General features: G+C 47.9%; 1 protein-coding gene across 2 annotated transcripts in view; it reads right to left on the bottom strand.

Annotated features, from left to right (window-relative positions):
* The window catches only part of LOC146192592 (ADP/ATP translocase), a 34,826-nt gene extending 24,368 nt beyond the window's left edge, over positions 1-10,458 (bottom strand). Inside the window, exons 1-2 of one of the 2 annotated variants that reach the window (XM_084602489.1) lie at positions 10,413-10,458; positions 9,471-9,669 (exon numbers count right to left, since the gene is read on the bottom strand). In XM_084602489.1, coding sequence (XP_084458615.1) covers positions 9,471-9,639 — 169 coding nt within the window. In that variant the 5' untranslated portion in view covers positions 9,640-9,669; positions 10,413-10,458. Of the gene's footprint in view, positions 1-817; positions 1,019-9,470; positions 9,670-10,412 lie in introns of those variants that run through there. The other variant, XM_084602491.1, reaches the window with a different exon arrangement.
* Between the last annotated feature and the right edge of the window lie 5,009 nt (positions 10,459-15,467).

The raw sequence follows: 15,467 nt of genomic DNA, 5'->3' as shown, positions 1-15,467 counted from the left end.
ACGGTGCCTATGCAGCTGCTCGAAATGGTCGCTAAACGTGCCGGACAACCGATATCTTCAAGTGGATCCTTAAGAAAGATACCCGCCCGGCCCGTAAACAAGCTGCATAAGGGACTCGCTGAACGGGGCACGCGGCGGAGAGTAGCCACATGCAAAACCCATTCTTGGCGCCGACTATGGCGAAAGACGCTCACGTTGGAAGCCCTACAAAAGTTCCTTTCTCTCTTTCCTACTCAGCCTCGCATCAGAAACAAGAAGGAAAGGGCCCACCAGCTCCGAGATTAGAAAGGCGCGGGGCCTGCGCTGAGCGCTTCTGCACAGAGGTCCAGTTGGAAGAGCTCCCGCGGCATGACGCAACGGGGCCGCCATGCCCTCACCCTGACCGTCACTCGGGTTCCACTTCGCGGGCGTGCGGCGCAGTAGACGGTGCAACCTGCTTAAGAGCCAACAACGGCTGCACGTGCAGTCCTCTGCGAAGGACGCGCACGCGCGCGCTCCACTTGCCTCGATTTACAAGAGCAGACGAGGCGCGCCACCTAAATACACGCAACCGCCTACCCCTGTGCTCATCAGAGAGTTGAACATAGCTCATTAGCTGCAGCCAAATGAACATGCGTACCTTTGCCTTTTATCTTTCGTGATCTCTTCGTGAGCAGCTGAAGTTTTCTAGGTGCTTTAACGGCTCGACTCCTGTGACGTTTCAGGCAGTGTGCACAGGTGCGCTTTAGGTTTCCTAGCTGACAGCGCTACGCAAACTTCGCATAGTTTCACACTTGCGACCACTTGACTGCACCTCACAAAAGTGATCGAAACATACCCCATCACCGGTACGTTCATCTTTCCCGGCCGGGTGCCTGTGGCTTCGGCGAGCGTAGATGGACAAGAACGGCACGCGCAGTTAGCCGTAACGGACTCGTTCTGCTGTCGACACCAAGACATTCGGCCACTCCTCCTGACCACCGCTACCTCGACCGTGAAGCCGGCCTTCCGGTGTTTCTCCTCTTTCCCGACTCAGCTACACGCACGCCGACTGTCCGCCGCACGCATGCCACACGAAGCCGTGCCGACCGCGCTGTCAAGCGCTGATGTGAGGGAGAGGAGGGGAGTAGTTGTAGCTATAGTATTGTAGCGCTCTGCCAGTAGTACTACGCAGCAGCAGCTGCAGCCGTGCAACTTCGCTTTTGTCGCGGTCTCTTTCCCGGGCGGTCTCTTTCCCGGCCACTTTGCGACCCTTCTCGTCTCGCTCGCACGCTGCAACCGTAGCGCTGCCGACCAAGAAGATGAAGCCATCTCTGAAGAAACGTCCGCTTTCTGTTCCTTTTCATCTCTCGCATATGCACCTGCCGACAAACGGGCTTCCTACTATGACTGCACTGCTGTCCCTTTCTATATCATAGAGTTAATGGAAGGACTCCGCTCCAAGTAATATGCTTAGCAAGTCTAGTTGGTTCATTCTCGTAGTTATTTAAGCGCCAAAAGAAGGCGGCACAACTGTTGTATGTTGTATGGGTAATACTTAAATAATATACGAGCATTATAGAAGGACCCCGTACAGCAACGGCAACGTGCCCCGATGTCTCACCAGCGACCATCGCATCATTTTGCAATGCGCGGCACAGTTCGCGCTACACTCGACATGGCTGAGCTGCCGTTTTTTGCACTGTGCATTTATGGAGCGTTGAATGGAACGCCCGATTCCGACGGAAATGAGAAAACTCGTAGCCAAGGCGATTTTTCGCTCAGCGCCTCGAAACAAGTTGCTGGGTCGGCGCTCTGTTCTATAGGTATGTAGTACATAGTCCCTTCGTCAGTTTGAGTACGCCTAAACAGATGTTCAGAACGTCAGATATGTGCTCGAGTACGATGCACTCGGTGCGCTTTTGTATGCGCATACTTCCGAGCCTTCATGAAGGGGCAAATTACCAAGTCCCCTCTAACTATACATTCAAAACAACCGAGCGTCGTCGATAAATACCCCGCATTTCACTCCAGATATACAAATGCTGTACGCTCGTCTCAAAGCCACGTTTTTGCGAAATCTTGCCACCGAATGTTTACAAAGACACCCGCCTCAGTCCCCCTGTATCTGCCACTCACTCAGCAAGCGGTCGCCGGTTATAATCCCTGTCGTTGCGATCGAGTATCTCCATTTCGATAAACGCGCGATAACACCGGAGGACAGAATCTGTGCGCAGACTTGGAACACTGCAGTGCGACTTGTGGCACTCTGCTTTGAAGCTTATACACAAAGCTGACGTTTTCTGTTTTCATGATACTGTAGTGGGCCAGAGAAATAACTCAAGTTACTGACATTCTAGTGGAAATTAAGAAGAAATGGGCATGGGCAGGACATGTAGTGCGAAGAGAGGATAACCGATGGTCGCTGAGGGTAACAAACTGGATTCCAAGGGAAGGAAAGCGTAGCGGGGAGCGGCAGAAAGTTAGGTGAGCGGATGAGGTTAAGAAGTTCGCGGGGGTCAAGTGGATGCAGCTAGCACAGAACCAGATTAATTGGAGAAATTGGGAGAGGCCTTCGCCCTGCAGTGGGCATAGTCAGGCTGATGATGATGATGATGATGATGAGTGAATGCTCAGCTAATTCGCAGCACCGCACACGCGTCCTCAAAACGCTTACTGTGAGCAATAATTAAAATTATTTGTGTTTCCGGCTTTGAACATTCTAATCAACCCAGGTTGTTTTCTAATCCCCACAATTGTGAGAAATTATATGTCTTTGGAAAATTCTGCGAGCTTGGGAATTACCCCGCAAGAGTAATTGCGCGTGGAATAGAAACTGCTTCAGTAAAGATATAAAATACGTTTTAATTTTAATTAAGCAATTAATTAGCATTACTAACATCATTTAAATCGTCGCAGTTGTTGCCCGGTGAAAGGGTTACGCACTCATCGTTTATTTGAACGGAAGAGCCGGCATATATGATATATCTCCGGCTTGATAGATCAAAGGGTGTTTGTAGAGCGTCAGTGAAGGCTGTACGCAGAAGACGATCCCCATATTGCGTTACTTCACTCCGGTTGTGTTTCTATCCATCATGCACCGGAAGCAGTCAAAACGTTTCTTGGCTCCCATAATTACGAGCAAAGAATTCCATCTGCGGCGCTCGTTGCCACTTAGCTGATTACGCGACGCGGTTTTGTGTGGCTGGGTCCACGCACTGTTGGGTCTTAAACGTACGTCTCATATTTCATTCTCCATTTTTCTATATGGATAAAAGGAGCTTTGGTTGTCGTGAAAGCCTTTACATAAACTGTGGCTATGTCGGTAATAATTAGACCGAGTAAAACCTCCAGGTGCAAGGAAATGTAGGCATATCGGCCTCGTCTGTAGCACATGCTCAAAAAATAAACAAATAAAATAGGAAAGCAGTAAATTGAATCGTTCGTACCAGCTATGCGCCTATATAATTTCAGCACTGCAATGAACGCACAAGAATTAACTATTATTTTGCCACGCTTTTTTAGCACACCGTCCATTGTTAGCGAACGAGGCATATGGCGCATATATCACCCGCATTCCGGCCCCTTTTGGGAAGTCCAATAATTTCATTGCTGGTACTTGATTGCCGAAATAAACGAGCCGTGAATGCTTACTGCCTTCACCTGGATTTGTAGCGCAGTCGCCTTCCTGCGCTCAAGGTCATGACCTCTGTGGAGCTGCGGAGCTGGTTACAAGGTACAACGCCGACGGCGACGACGCGAAACGCAGGAAGGGGCGCAAAAACTGTGCTAAAAAAAAGAAAAAAAATCGGCACCAGCTACCCACTATTGAACCATTTTTTAGAGTGGGCCTGAACGATTCGCACAGTGACGTGCCTGTCATCATCCCCGTTGCCATAGGTCGCATCTGTCGTCACCATGTACAGCGACGATTTCCTCCACAGCTGCGTTTTAAATGTGGATCAGTGGGTCATGCCCCCGGGGCTTCCGCCACACGATGTCCTCCCGCGCTTAGCTGACAAGGCCTGCTGAATGCCTTCCCTCGATCCTCACCCTTAGCGGGCACACGTCACAAGCCGCGCGGGTCACGGTCTCGCCTCGGCGGCAATAAATCGCCACATATAATTTTAGCCGCGGTGCGGAGACCATGCGCGAGGTCCTCGAAGTCTGTGCACACACACGCGACACCGATGCGCGGTGTTGCAAGGAGAAGGTCGCCCAGCGCAAGGACGCTTTATTCAAGAACGCGGTGGAGATGGAGGGAACCGCTGCGACTCGATTTTGCACACAGAAAGGATGATTACTTCGACTTCGCACTTAAGTAATGTAAATTAAGCCTTACCTACAACTTGGCAGTGACCTACTCCTGGTTCATTAGAATAAACTAAGTTGCACGCTCACCACTGTCATCAAATATATAAGAAAAGCGAAATCAAGTAGGTATATATTTATAGTTCGGATGCATTTAAACAAAAGACAGCAAATCCTGCCATTGGTGAATTTGAACGCTGTGTGTGTACACAAAACAACGCATATTATATATATATATATATATATATATATATATATATATATATATATATATATATATATATATATATACACCAAAATGAAGTCTTGGCCGCGGTCAATAGTAGAGAAAAATGAAGACCAACGTGTGAAACAATTTATTGACGTTTCGGTTGTGGAACAGCCTTCGTCAGAATGTCGGCACTGAAAAAAAAAAAGAAAAAAAAAACCCGACATTCTGACGAAGGTCGAAACGTCAATAAATTGTTTCACACGTTGGTCTTCATTTTTCACTACATATACGAACACTCTCAAGGTTCGTATACAGACAACATAAATACCCAAGCAAGTAGTAGAGGGGACAGCGGCCGATGTAGCTCAGTTGGAAGAGCACCGGACGCGATATTCAGAGGTCGAGGGTTCGGTTCCCACCATCGGCACGTTGTTTTTTTCTGCTACTTTGTGTTTAATTATCTTCCCCTAAAACAAGATTACATTACTAATTTCTTTTATTATAGAAGTACACATTAAAAAAAAAGGACATAAGTAACATACATCCCCTACACTTTCCTTGGCCTCGCCGACTGTTGGCTTCTTTCCTTCATATATATATATATATATATATATATATATATATATATATATATATATATATATATATATATATATATATATATATATATATATACAACAAAATATAACAAAATTCATTAATGTCTTATTATGCGATACTTATGACTGACATGCAAATCGGTTATGTCTGCAATGTTTTTCATACGCTGTCATAGACTCGAATTATAGTTCCCGTAAAAAAAAGGTACGAAACTCGCCAAGGAATTTTACTGGCAAGTTGCGCCATGTTGGAGATAAATTGCGTGTTGCCGATATGCATTTTACATCGGCTCCAGCTCTCAGTGCCTGTATCTTTAACACCAAAATTTCTAGACTTTTCAATACGGAGCGCTGCTCCATTATACGTATCAATATCTGAAACGCCATTTGAATAGTGCAGGATAAAGTACAAGTTTCTCTTTAGTGCGCAGTATCCATTCTCGTATACTGATTATTCCTACAGATCGATATTACTATTGCAGTGGTAGTACATAATTCATCCTCCAGGTTCTCTTCGTGTGCTGTGCTTTGCGTTCGATATCCCGCACGCGGACAGTGCACGCCTGTTTCTATCATTTGTCTACCATATAATAGCGAGCGGTAGCCTATTGCTGATCGCTTTCAGCCCTTCTTGCCACTGTTGTTTTTTACGTGCGCTATTTTGATGCATGCTGTTTTGTCATGTGCTGTTCTTTCGTGTCCCCCTACCAAACGTCCGTGCTGGCATCCATCGCTCTTCGCGTATACCGTATTTACTCGATTCTAAGCCTCCCCCCCCCCCCTTTACTTTTTGTCTCTGTTGTGATGAGGAAAGCGAAGGGGGGGGGGGTTAAATTACCCCCCTCCCTCTCTTTTGTTTTCGCGTCCGTATCTCGACAAGAAATAACAATTTATTTAACAAACAAACATTGAAAATGATTTCGGCAAACGCTATTATATTTCGCATGAAGTTAGCTATGGCTATGGCAGCCCTCTTCAAACTCATTCTGAGTTCCGTTACGGCTGCCATGCATACAGCTGACACCAAAGCAACGCGGGCCCGCGACGCCTGAAAAACCTGCCGAGTTCCACCCAACGGCTTCTGACTCTAGGCCCACGGGACAACACGCTGATAGAGTTATCGGGATCGCTTTCGAGCGGCTTTTCCTGTTCTTTGCCGTCGACAGTCGCATAGTTTTGAAGCGCAGCAACAAAAGAAGCCGGAGTTCGCACCACGGACGCCGTACCACGTCGTGACCACGTGGTCGTGACTAACAGCAACGGCTCCGGTTCGGCGACTGAGTGAGAAAGAGCGTTGGCAGCTTTGTCTACTCGCTCTTTTCCGCAAACAGGGGGTGCCTATAGATTCTCATGCAACATTTTCAACCTTTTTTTTTCTAATTGTTTTCGAGAAATTAGGGGACAGTAGAGGAGAGGAGGGCGCATAGAATTGCGAAAATATACGGTAGCTTTTTCTTTCCATGGCATCGCAAGAGTGGTCCGCACGCTAGCTTCTTCCATAGTGAACACATAAGGTAAACACGTGTCACTTCCTGAATCCACGTTTGGCATCTCTTAAATGCAGTCTCCTGAACAATCGGGAGAAAGATGTGTTCTTTTTGGACCCAATAAAGGTTATGCTTCGTCTTTAACTATAGCCCGTTGTGCCTCAGGTGGTGTAGGTTGGGCAGTATTTTTATTTCGTTATTGAGTGCCGCTCTGCTTGCCAGCATGATGCGCCTCTCCAACTAGGCAACACACGATTGCTTGGGACCCCGACGCTGGGGTGGAGGGTAACATTAGAGTAGATGCCGTCGTCCGAGGTTTCACTAGCCGGGCGGCGGAACCATCGGTAGAGCCTCTCAGAACACCAGAAACATACGGGGAAACAATACGAGCGTATAGGGAGAGGCGTAGAAAGTACGCACTTCCACATGACACACTAAGCCGAGAACAAGCCACTACACTATAGGCGTCTACAAACAAACACATATCCAAACACAGCCCTGTACCACAAGATATGGTCAACACAATACAAAAGCGAATGTTTCTGGTGCGGAGACACTGCTACACTGTACCACACAACATGGGGATGTAGGGCAAGCCCCATAATGCCTAAAATAGATAGCCCTAGTCCTGATCATTGGAAGGACCTTCTAGCCGACTCGGATGTCGCACAGCATCAGATCATGCTGGTGCAGCGGGCCAGAGCCGCTGCTGAGGCCAATGGACTCCTGGACAGAGGACTGCCGACTACTGCTCTTTCCTAACCCACTACCCTTAACCCTAATTTTATCAATCAATCAAAATGCACGACTGACAGCAGTCTAACGTAGGATCTTCAGGTATTTCAGCAAACGTTTTTAGATTAAACACGTAGCCAAAAGCATCGGTGTTCTGGTCAAGCACCGAGCGGGCCTCGCTTAGCAGCTGCACAGTGGGCCCACTGCAAAGCATCGCGCGACAGCGCAACTGCCAGCCTTTAGCAGGTTCGTACATTGTTTAACCGTAGTATTTTTAACGGAAAGTTATACCGTGCAAGAGCTGGTTTAGATCCATGCGCTACACCGAGCTGTCCTGGTTTGTGTGCGAGCAGCGAAAGTCTGCTTGCAGATTGAGAAAGCTGATCGAATACTAATTTCAGTTGCCAGATGTACTTCGAAAGAACGTTTCTAAGCAATCGATGCCCGACGTCATCGGCAGAGTCTCTGGAATTCTTGCCAAAAGCATACCGCGTGCACGTGGCAGCTGCTCCTTTCCGCCATTTCATGGTCGTCGTAATCATCACTGCGTCGTCACTATACTCGCACTGCTTCTCCCGTATCTCTGTAGTTAACCCGGTGTTTGCTAGCTGAAAGAAGGTGCTGCTTGGAAGCCAACAGTTTGTGCAGAAGGAGCAGAACTTGGTCTCCGAGTTTGCGTCGTTATTCAAAGCGTCGCATCACCCCGACCTCGAGTCATCCGATTGGTGGTAACGTTCTAACCAGAAGAGGCAGTGACATCCAGCTTCCGGTGTGTCAGCTCGTTGGGGAGATAGCGACACTTTCGATAACGACGCAGATTCAGAATATGGACCCTGCGCTTCCTCCTCGTCAGCGGCACAGCCATTTTTATTGCTACTGCTCGCGAAATTTGCTCCACGTTTCTGAAAGCGACTACGGCTGGCCACTGAACGAACTGCACTGGCCTGCCGGATGCCCTATATACAACCCTCCGGGTTCGGTAGAGCTTTCTCGGCGTTAGCAAAGTGGAAGCAAATACAGATGAGCTTCCGCAGCGCAATGCCACCGTGACTCGGTCGCAGTTATGCAAGCAGTAATGCGGTCTCAAAGGCTTCTTCCCATACGCGCGTGCGGGCCGCATACGCAGCGTTTTCGTCAACAGGGTGAGAAGTTGCCAGCGGTTGAGTCAAGACGGCGGCAAGTGCCCGCGCAGAACGCAGAGGACCGCGAGCAGCACGCGTCTCGTAACACGAACCAATGAAACACTCTCTTCTTCCGGCTCCAGTATGGACTGCTCGCGCCATTCATACAATTCGCACAGCGAACTGTTGTCACGTATACTGTACAGCTGCAGCAGTTTATTTACTGCGGCTCTTCGAGTGGTTTGCGTTTCTCATGATATAGCATGATTAGCGTAGAAGCCATGGAATCGAAAACACAGCTGCTTTTAGCATTCGCCAGAGTTAGCGCCCGACAATAGAAGCGTGCACAACCTTAAGGACATCATCCCGCTGCATACATTCAGTGTTTGGTTTTCTGCACGTCACATCCAGGGATAGAGAGCACATCCAACGTTGATGTCTGTATAACCCCTGGTCTAAGGTGTTCCAGCGAAGGGCAGCGTCGTCAGGTGTTCCAGCGAAGAGCAGCTTCGGGGCATCAACGGGCGCCGCCATCATCGATCCGGTTGCTCCCGACTCCAAACGGTCTCGCGTGCTTTCCGCTATGTGCGTCCGCTGATTGCCGTGTGCCTTCGTCTATCGAGCCGCGCGTTTCTTGTAGTGACGCCCGGCACGTACTACAGGGCGATGTCTTCACGTTGTGTTTTCTCGGAGGGAATCGCGCGAATACGCCCGAGTCACACGAGCGCGCAACCGTTGGTTCTACGGGCGATCGAACAGCGTCCACAGAAATTTCAATTCGCGTAAGGCAGACAAAAGCAAAATTAATTTGCGTTCAATTCCTTCCTGAACTCGCAAATACTCGATATTTAGCGAAACACTTTTGACATCGACAGCAAAATCCAGACTCGCACTCTTTTGCACCTGCGACCAGCCGTTGAGACTGAGCGTTCAAGGTCACGAAACCCCGTCCTGTTCTGCGTCCAGGCTCGCGTCTTCATAGTGCGCTGCACTGCTCGCGCCACGAACCCAGTACGCGCAGGCGAAGCTCCGCCATCGATCCACTCACCCTTGTACTGTTTGTCTGGCGTGATCTGCTTGGAGACATGTTGCACCTGTAGCAGCAGCTTGACGCGCTCGATGGGCGCCACGCTGGTCTTGGAGATGGCGGCGGCGACGCCGCCGGCGATGAAGTCCTTCAGGAAGGAGATCACCTGCGTGTCCTTCTTCTCGGCCATCGCTGCTGTTTGTCCGGCGAAGTGCGTGTCCTTCACCCCCACGGCGACGACCGAGAACAGAATAAAAGAAGACGGTGTTCTAGAGTCAGGACACTGTAACACTCGAGTGTCAGTACAGAACGAGAGTTGTGCGTCACATACTGTCACGGCTTAGTTATAGTTATCAAAAACCATCTACCGACAGCGATCACAGGTCTGTGTGTCGGATAGAAACGGGCAATACGTCCGTGCTATAAAGTTAACGACGTCTCGATGTCAAGGGCATCCCTCAAGATAAGGAAGCTATGCTTTCAAAAGCTAGTGATTGTTGTCCGTTTTGTGTACCACGGATCGGCATATCATACATGGCCGCGCAACAGTCTGGAACGCAGAGAACAGCGACGATTTCGCAACCTCTGTGCTACCCACAAGCGTCGGCCCGGTGACCTCCAGCAACCGTGCGGCTATGCACAGCCGTGGATTCCGCGCGCGAATCCTAACCACATACTTTCTAGTTGTCCATGTGAGAAACTATAGTTTCGGTTCAACTATAGGAAGGCTGATGTTATCCACGGCTCTTTTTACTTATCACCTTTCATCGTTTTCCTTTACTTAGTATTAAGCGCTGAATGATCCAACTCTTTGCCTGGCATCGGCTTTGAGCGCCTCCTCATCTACACAAACCACTTGTCGTCGATTATAGATTCGCTATATCAAGGGCAATTATCGTTTCCCCATCGCATTATTTAGCGACCCACTTATTTGGAAAAAAAAAAAGCCGTCGCGGTGCGTACCTTGCAAGTCTCGTCCGCTCCGCAAGCCCCTGGCCCGTCGCAAAGGGAACCCCGTCCAGAAGCGGGGATTCTTATAACCGCGGTCTCTCGGCCTCCGCCGCGCCACTATAAATAAACGAGGCCCGAGCCTCGGCCCATTGCTCTCCCCCGCGTCTCTGCACACCTCCTCACCCGAGCCTCGTCTCTTCTTGTGCATACGTATTTTTATTTGCCTCTGTCGCATGGCTGGAGTCTGCTCCGAGGATTCGTCCCAGGGGACGTTCGTTCACCGCAGACCCGAAAGGTCGAGCGCGCGCGACCGCATAACGACAGCGTCCAGGGCTCTCGTCGGTCGCCGGACGAAGAGAGCACAAGTGCCGTCCGTTGGCCGTGTTTCAATACGTGCGAGAAAATCTCGGTTTCCGGCATCGAGACTGCAAAGCACAGGGTACTGCTACTGGCTGGTGCACCTGGAAATGGCCGCTGACGGCGCCATGGATCCCTGTACTATATCTCCCAGCCCAACATGTCGGCCGCCGCCACGGTCCCTGCCCGAGCTTCGGCGCAAGCGTCGGTAAATGCTCGTCATTGATTACGCTGATACAAGTTCAGTGTGTTCTTTTATTTCTCCCTTTAGCCAGTTTTAGGCAGGTTAGGTCAGCGGGTGAATGACTATAGCACTCTGTGTTTATACGCTTCTTAACGTCCAAAACTAAGCTATTGCGATGTGATCAGTGCGCAAAACCAGAGTGACAGTTATCAGGTGCATTAATGTATAGCACAATGCGAGTGAAGATCTGTTTTTTTCTTTCTTTCTTTTTTTTTTTTTTTTTTTTTTTTTTTTTTTTGTCGCTGATAAACTGCATCTATGCAAGCATGCAATGCTTGCAGTTGTCGATTGTGCCTTTCTCGCGCTACGTATACTATCTGTCACCATTGTCCTTAGCTGGTCAGGCTCACTTTCGTGCATGCTGCAGAGCACTTCTTGGGCCGATACCCGCATGAGCACGAATTCATCTACTGAGCTTGCCCCCGGGAGCCTTGACGTTTTCTATCGCGACCACGACAGAATGTGCTTTCGAGAAACCGTGACGCATGACGTGTGCGGCCCTAGGCTTAGGGGAATAGGAGGGCGCCAATGCACAGGCGTATGATGGTGCGATGAATGGGTGGAGGATGTGACTAGACGTGGTTAGCGTTCACCTTCTCCGAGTCCCAGTTCTAAAACGCCTAATAGATTCATGGACTTTGGTGAAGCTCGTAGTTCCCAAAGTGAAGTGAAGGCAACGTATCACAACAAGATATTGTAAGAAACACGTCCATTACACTCTCAATTGAAATAACGCAGAACATAGCTGAACTTGAGCGTTGAAGGAGATCTGGGAAAAAGAGAGCGGCGCGGGTGCCGCCCAAGTTTTTGCATTGACTGTGGCACTGGGCCTTAAACCCACACAGGTGCAACAACAGATCAGCGACGTTTTTCGTTCGCTAAAAATCACAAGAATCGAGAAAAGAAACTGTAAATTAAATCAAACTTATCACAGCATTGCATAAAAGCTTTTATTGAAGTAACACCTCTGTCACAAAGATACGACCATAACTGGTAATTTCTTAGTTTTCCCACCATGGACCAGTCTCGGCGAGCAGCCATCGCACAGGGCTGTAAGAAAACATTCGCACCGTTGGCGAGGGATACGTGGACCTGCATGTTGAGGAGTATTCTAATTTCACTTTCCACTCAGCGTATAGAGAAACGGGCGAGCTGATACCAATGCTGTGGCTACGCACCAAGAAAACTTTGACCTAGCGAACACAATAGTGCTGAATACGGGGATAAGAAAGAACACTATGTTCGCTACGTTTTACCAACTAGCCCAAACCTCCACCTTACTAAATATTTGACCCTTCCACGCCGTCAGCATCTCATATGAGACCCGCTGAGCCCGACGTCATTACGGTTAAATATTTTGCAGTGAGTCAGTGAATTCTTGAATCTCCGTATTGCTTTGCCCGAAAAATGGCGACAGGGAACTCTACAAAGCGCAATAATTTCTCGTTTTTCTAGCTCATGTGTGGGTTACGCGAAACGTTACCGTCAAATTAGAGGTCGCCCACTAAATTAGCTTTGAAGTCCTGCCCGTTGCTATTTTTTTTTCTTGCCTGCGTGCATGTATGCTGTCTAATTACATCTACTGCTTACCTTTGCGCGCTCTGTAATTGCATTTGTAATTAGTTTGTACATTAATTTATCTTACAGCAATCTTTTCGTAACAGCATACATTTGTACAACTTTAATTGTTACACCGACTAATTATGAGATCCGAGTGCTCCTTATGGGAAACTCTGGCTCAGGGATGCTTTCAGTTGCGCTTTATTTGGCATTAGGATAAATAATTGACGAGGCCCGGTGGTGCCGCTCGACTGCTAGCTGTGCCCAAGGATGCGGGATCAAATCCTGACTGCGACGATCGCTTTTCGATGGAGGCGAAAATCAACGCGCGCGTGTTCTGTGCGATGCCAGTGCGCGTCAAAATGCCCCATGTGGTCGAAATATTTCGGATCCCTCCACTTTGGAGTCTCTCATAGCCTGAGTCGGTTTGGGATGTTAGACCTCACAAACCAAACCAAATAACTGATAACGCTGTGGACTGTATAAAACGTAGTTTCAACGGACATGGATACAAAGGCCGAAGATTTGCCTGCATTCATTGCGACGTAAGAATTGCAGTGTAGACAGTATCAAGAAAAAACTATGAAAAAGCTTCGATTTATCATCATGTGCCTCGCCCACGTGTTCAGCCTTCACGGCGAGGGTGGCTGTTGCACTCCTAGGAGAGATGTCAAAGGAATGATTTTGCTTACTATCGGCCGATGCCCATATTATCTGATTTATGCAAATAGTTTGCTCCAAGTAATTTCACTTCCGACGTTTAACTTCCTAACATGACGTATAGTGGCATTCCAGATTTGGCAAACCAACAGAACTCGCTCTACTCGAATCAGTACAATTCATTATAATATGTCGTGATGTCGACAGTTTAGCTTTGTGTAGGTGTCACGCAGGCACTTTAATATTTTCCTCACTAACTACTACACCAGAAACCTTATAGTATATGTGGCTAAATTTATAGTATATATAAGGATCATAGATGCTTAGCTGTTCAGAAAAATAACTTATCGTCAAGCTGGTATTGCACGCATTTCATCTGCGGCGGCGCAAAAAGCATTTTTTGCCTCTTCAGTTATCAAAATATACGCGAGTCATATATATAGCACAGATAAACAAGTGAACAAAACTATTCACATACGCACACGGCTCGTACTTTTTTTTTTTTTTCGTTACACCTACCTCGAACAGGATAATGAAAAGAAACGTAGTCCTTACGAAACATGCAAAGTTGACACAATACGATACGCACTGAAAATTACCGCTTTATTATTATTATTTTTCTTTTTATGCGATAGCGTTGCAAGCTCTATTCTCCAGAAAACCCGGCGTCAGCGTTGTTAACGTTCTGAGCCGTGCTCTGATTAGTCGTCGGGTTGTGTGACGTCACGAGACCACATGACACGGCAGAGTTGGCAGGCGCCGCCAACTCGGGCTTCGCCTTCGAGATATGGGAGTACAATCCCCCAGAACAGTTATATGGCCCTAGTTATAGACGCGCTACCCCAAGACCATGCAAGTATACGCTCGTTAAAGCACGTAACTTCATATTCGATCACCATTACATTTTAGACTCCCTGGGCGCTGCCATATTGTTCACTGGACAGTCGCAAGCACTGTGGAAGCTGCAGCGAAACCGGTTTCCGACTGTCCAGAGAGGACTTTCGACAACTCCCTACCCTCGCCCGATGCAAAGGTCTTCGCCGCGACTTCGGCCCGCACTGGACCACTGTCCCCTATCTATTTATAATGACCGGCCCGTAGCTCGTACAGGAGGACCCCCGCTTGCTTTTCGTGACAATAACTCCCTCATGAAAAAAGAAAAAAAGAAAAAAAAATGGGGAGGGGAGGAGGGCACCTAAGCTCCGCTTTTTGGGATGGGATGCGACGGCGTAAAGGATCCCGTTGTCTGCCTCCTTTTTTGGACCATATCAGGTTTCACGTACACAGTTTTGCTTCCTCAAGCGACATACACTTGACTTTGACGTCACAGCCATCGCTTGGCTGTTAAAAACCAAAAACCGATAGAGATGAGAAAATAAAGTCGAATGCAGATTTGGGTATTTGGGCATCATTTTGACTACTAACTTATCTTGATCAAAGCATATTGATTTAATTTGCGGTAAATCCCTTAAGAAATTAGGTAACCTGAGACGTAAATTAGTTCAAGCTTCATGTGAAATAGTTATTGATGTATACACAGTTAATCCTTCCCATACTTGATTATGCTTCGGTTATATGGAATCCTCACAAACTAACAAATATCTCCCAGATAGAAAGTGTTAAAAAAAAAGCTGTCCGTTTCATTTGTCACCTGTATTGCCGGGATTTTTCGCCCACTTCCTCCCTTCCTTCATTCCAGCTAACAATGTTATCAAGTCGCCGGCAAGTAGAATCCTTGAAATTTCTTTATCGTATTGTAAATGCTCATTATCGGCTTTCGTGTACCAGGTATATTAGTCTAGGTCGTCACACGTCCACAAGGCACAGCATGAACATAACCTCAGTCCCTATTTTGCTAGAACCGACACGTTTAAAGACAGTTTTCTCCCTCGTACGATAGAGGCATGGAACAGGCTACCTGATTCATATGGCTCCCTTCTGTTGCATGAATTTGTTAAAGCAATCAGCCACTATCTGAGATTATTGCCCTCATGAACACAATTCAATAATTAGTTTGTGTTTGCATTTGCTTGATTGTTTGCTTGCTCGTATTGTTGATTCAGACGCACGATTGCTCTGCTTACTTTTTGTCATTTTTGAAATACCCCCCCCCCCTTCCCCCCCCCCCCCCCCACACACACACACTCCTGCCATAGCTCCAGGTGGAGCTGCGGTATGTAAAAATAAAATAAATTATTCAGCGGTCGCAGGCGAATATTACGTGGTGATTCGTTTACAGTAATGTC

This window comes from Amblyomma maculatum, chromosome 4, assembly GCF_055883805.1.
Source record: "Amblyomma maculatum isolate TAMU_Amacu chromosome 4, ASM5588380v1, whole genome shotgun sequence".
Classification (NCBI taxonomy): Eukaryota; Metazoa; Arthropoda; class Arachnida; order Ixodida; family Ixodidae; genus Amblyomma; species Amblyomma maculatum.
The sequence above is the reverse complement of the archived record's forward strand: the minus strand, read 5'-3'. Positions and strand labels throughout refer to the sequence as shown.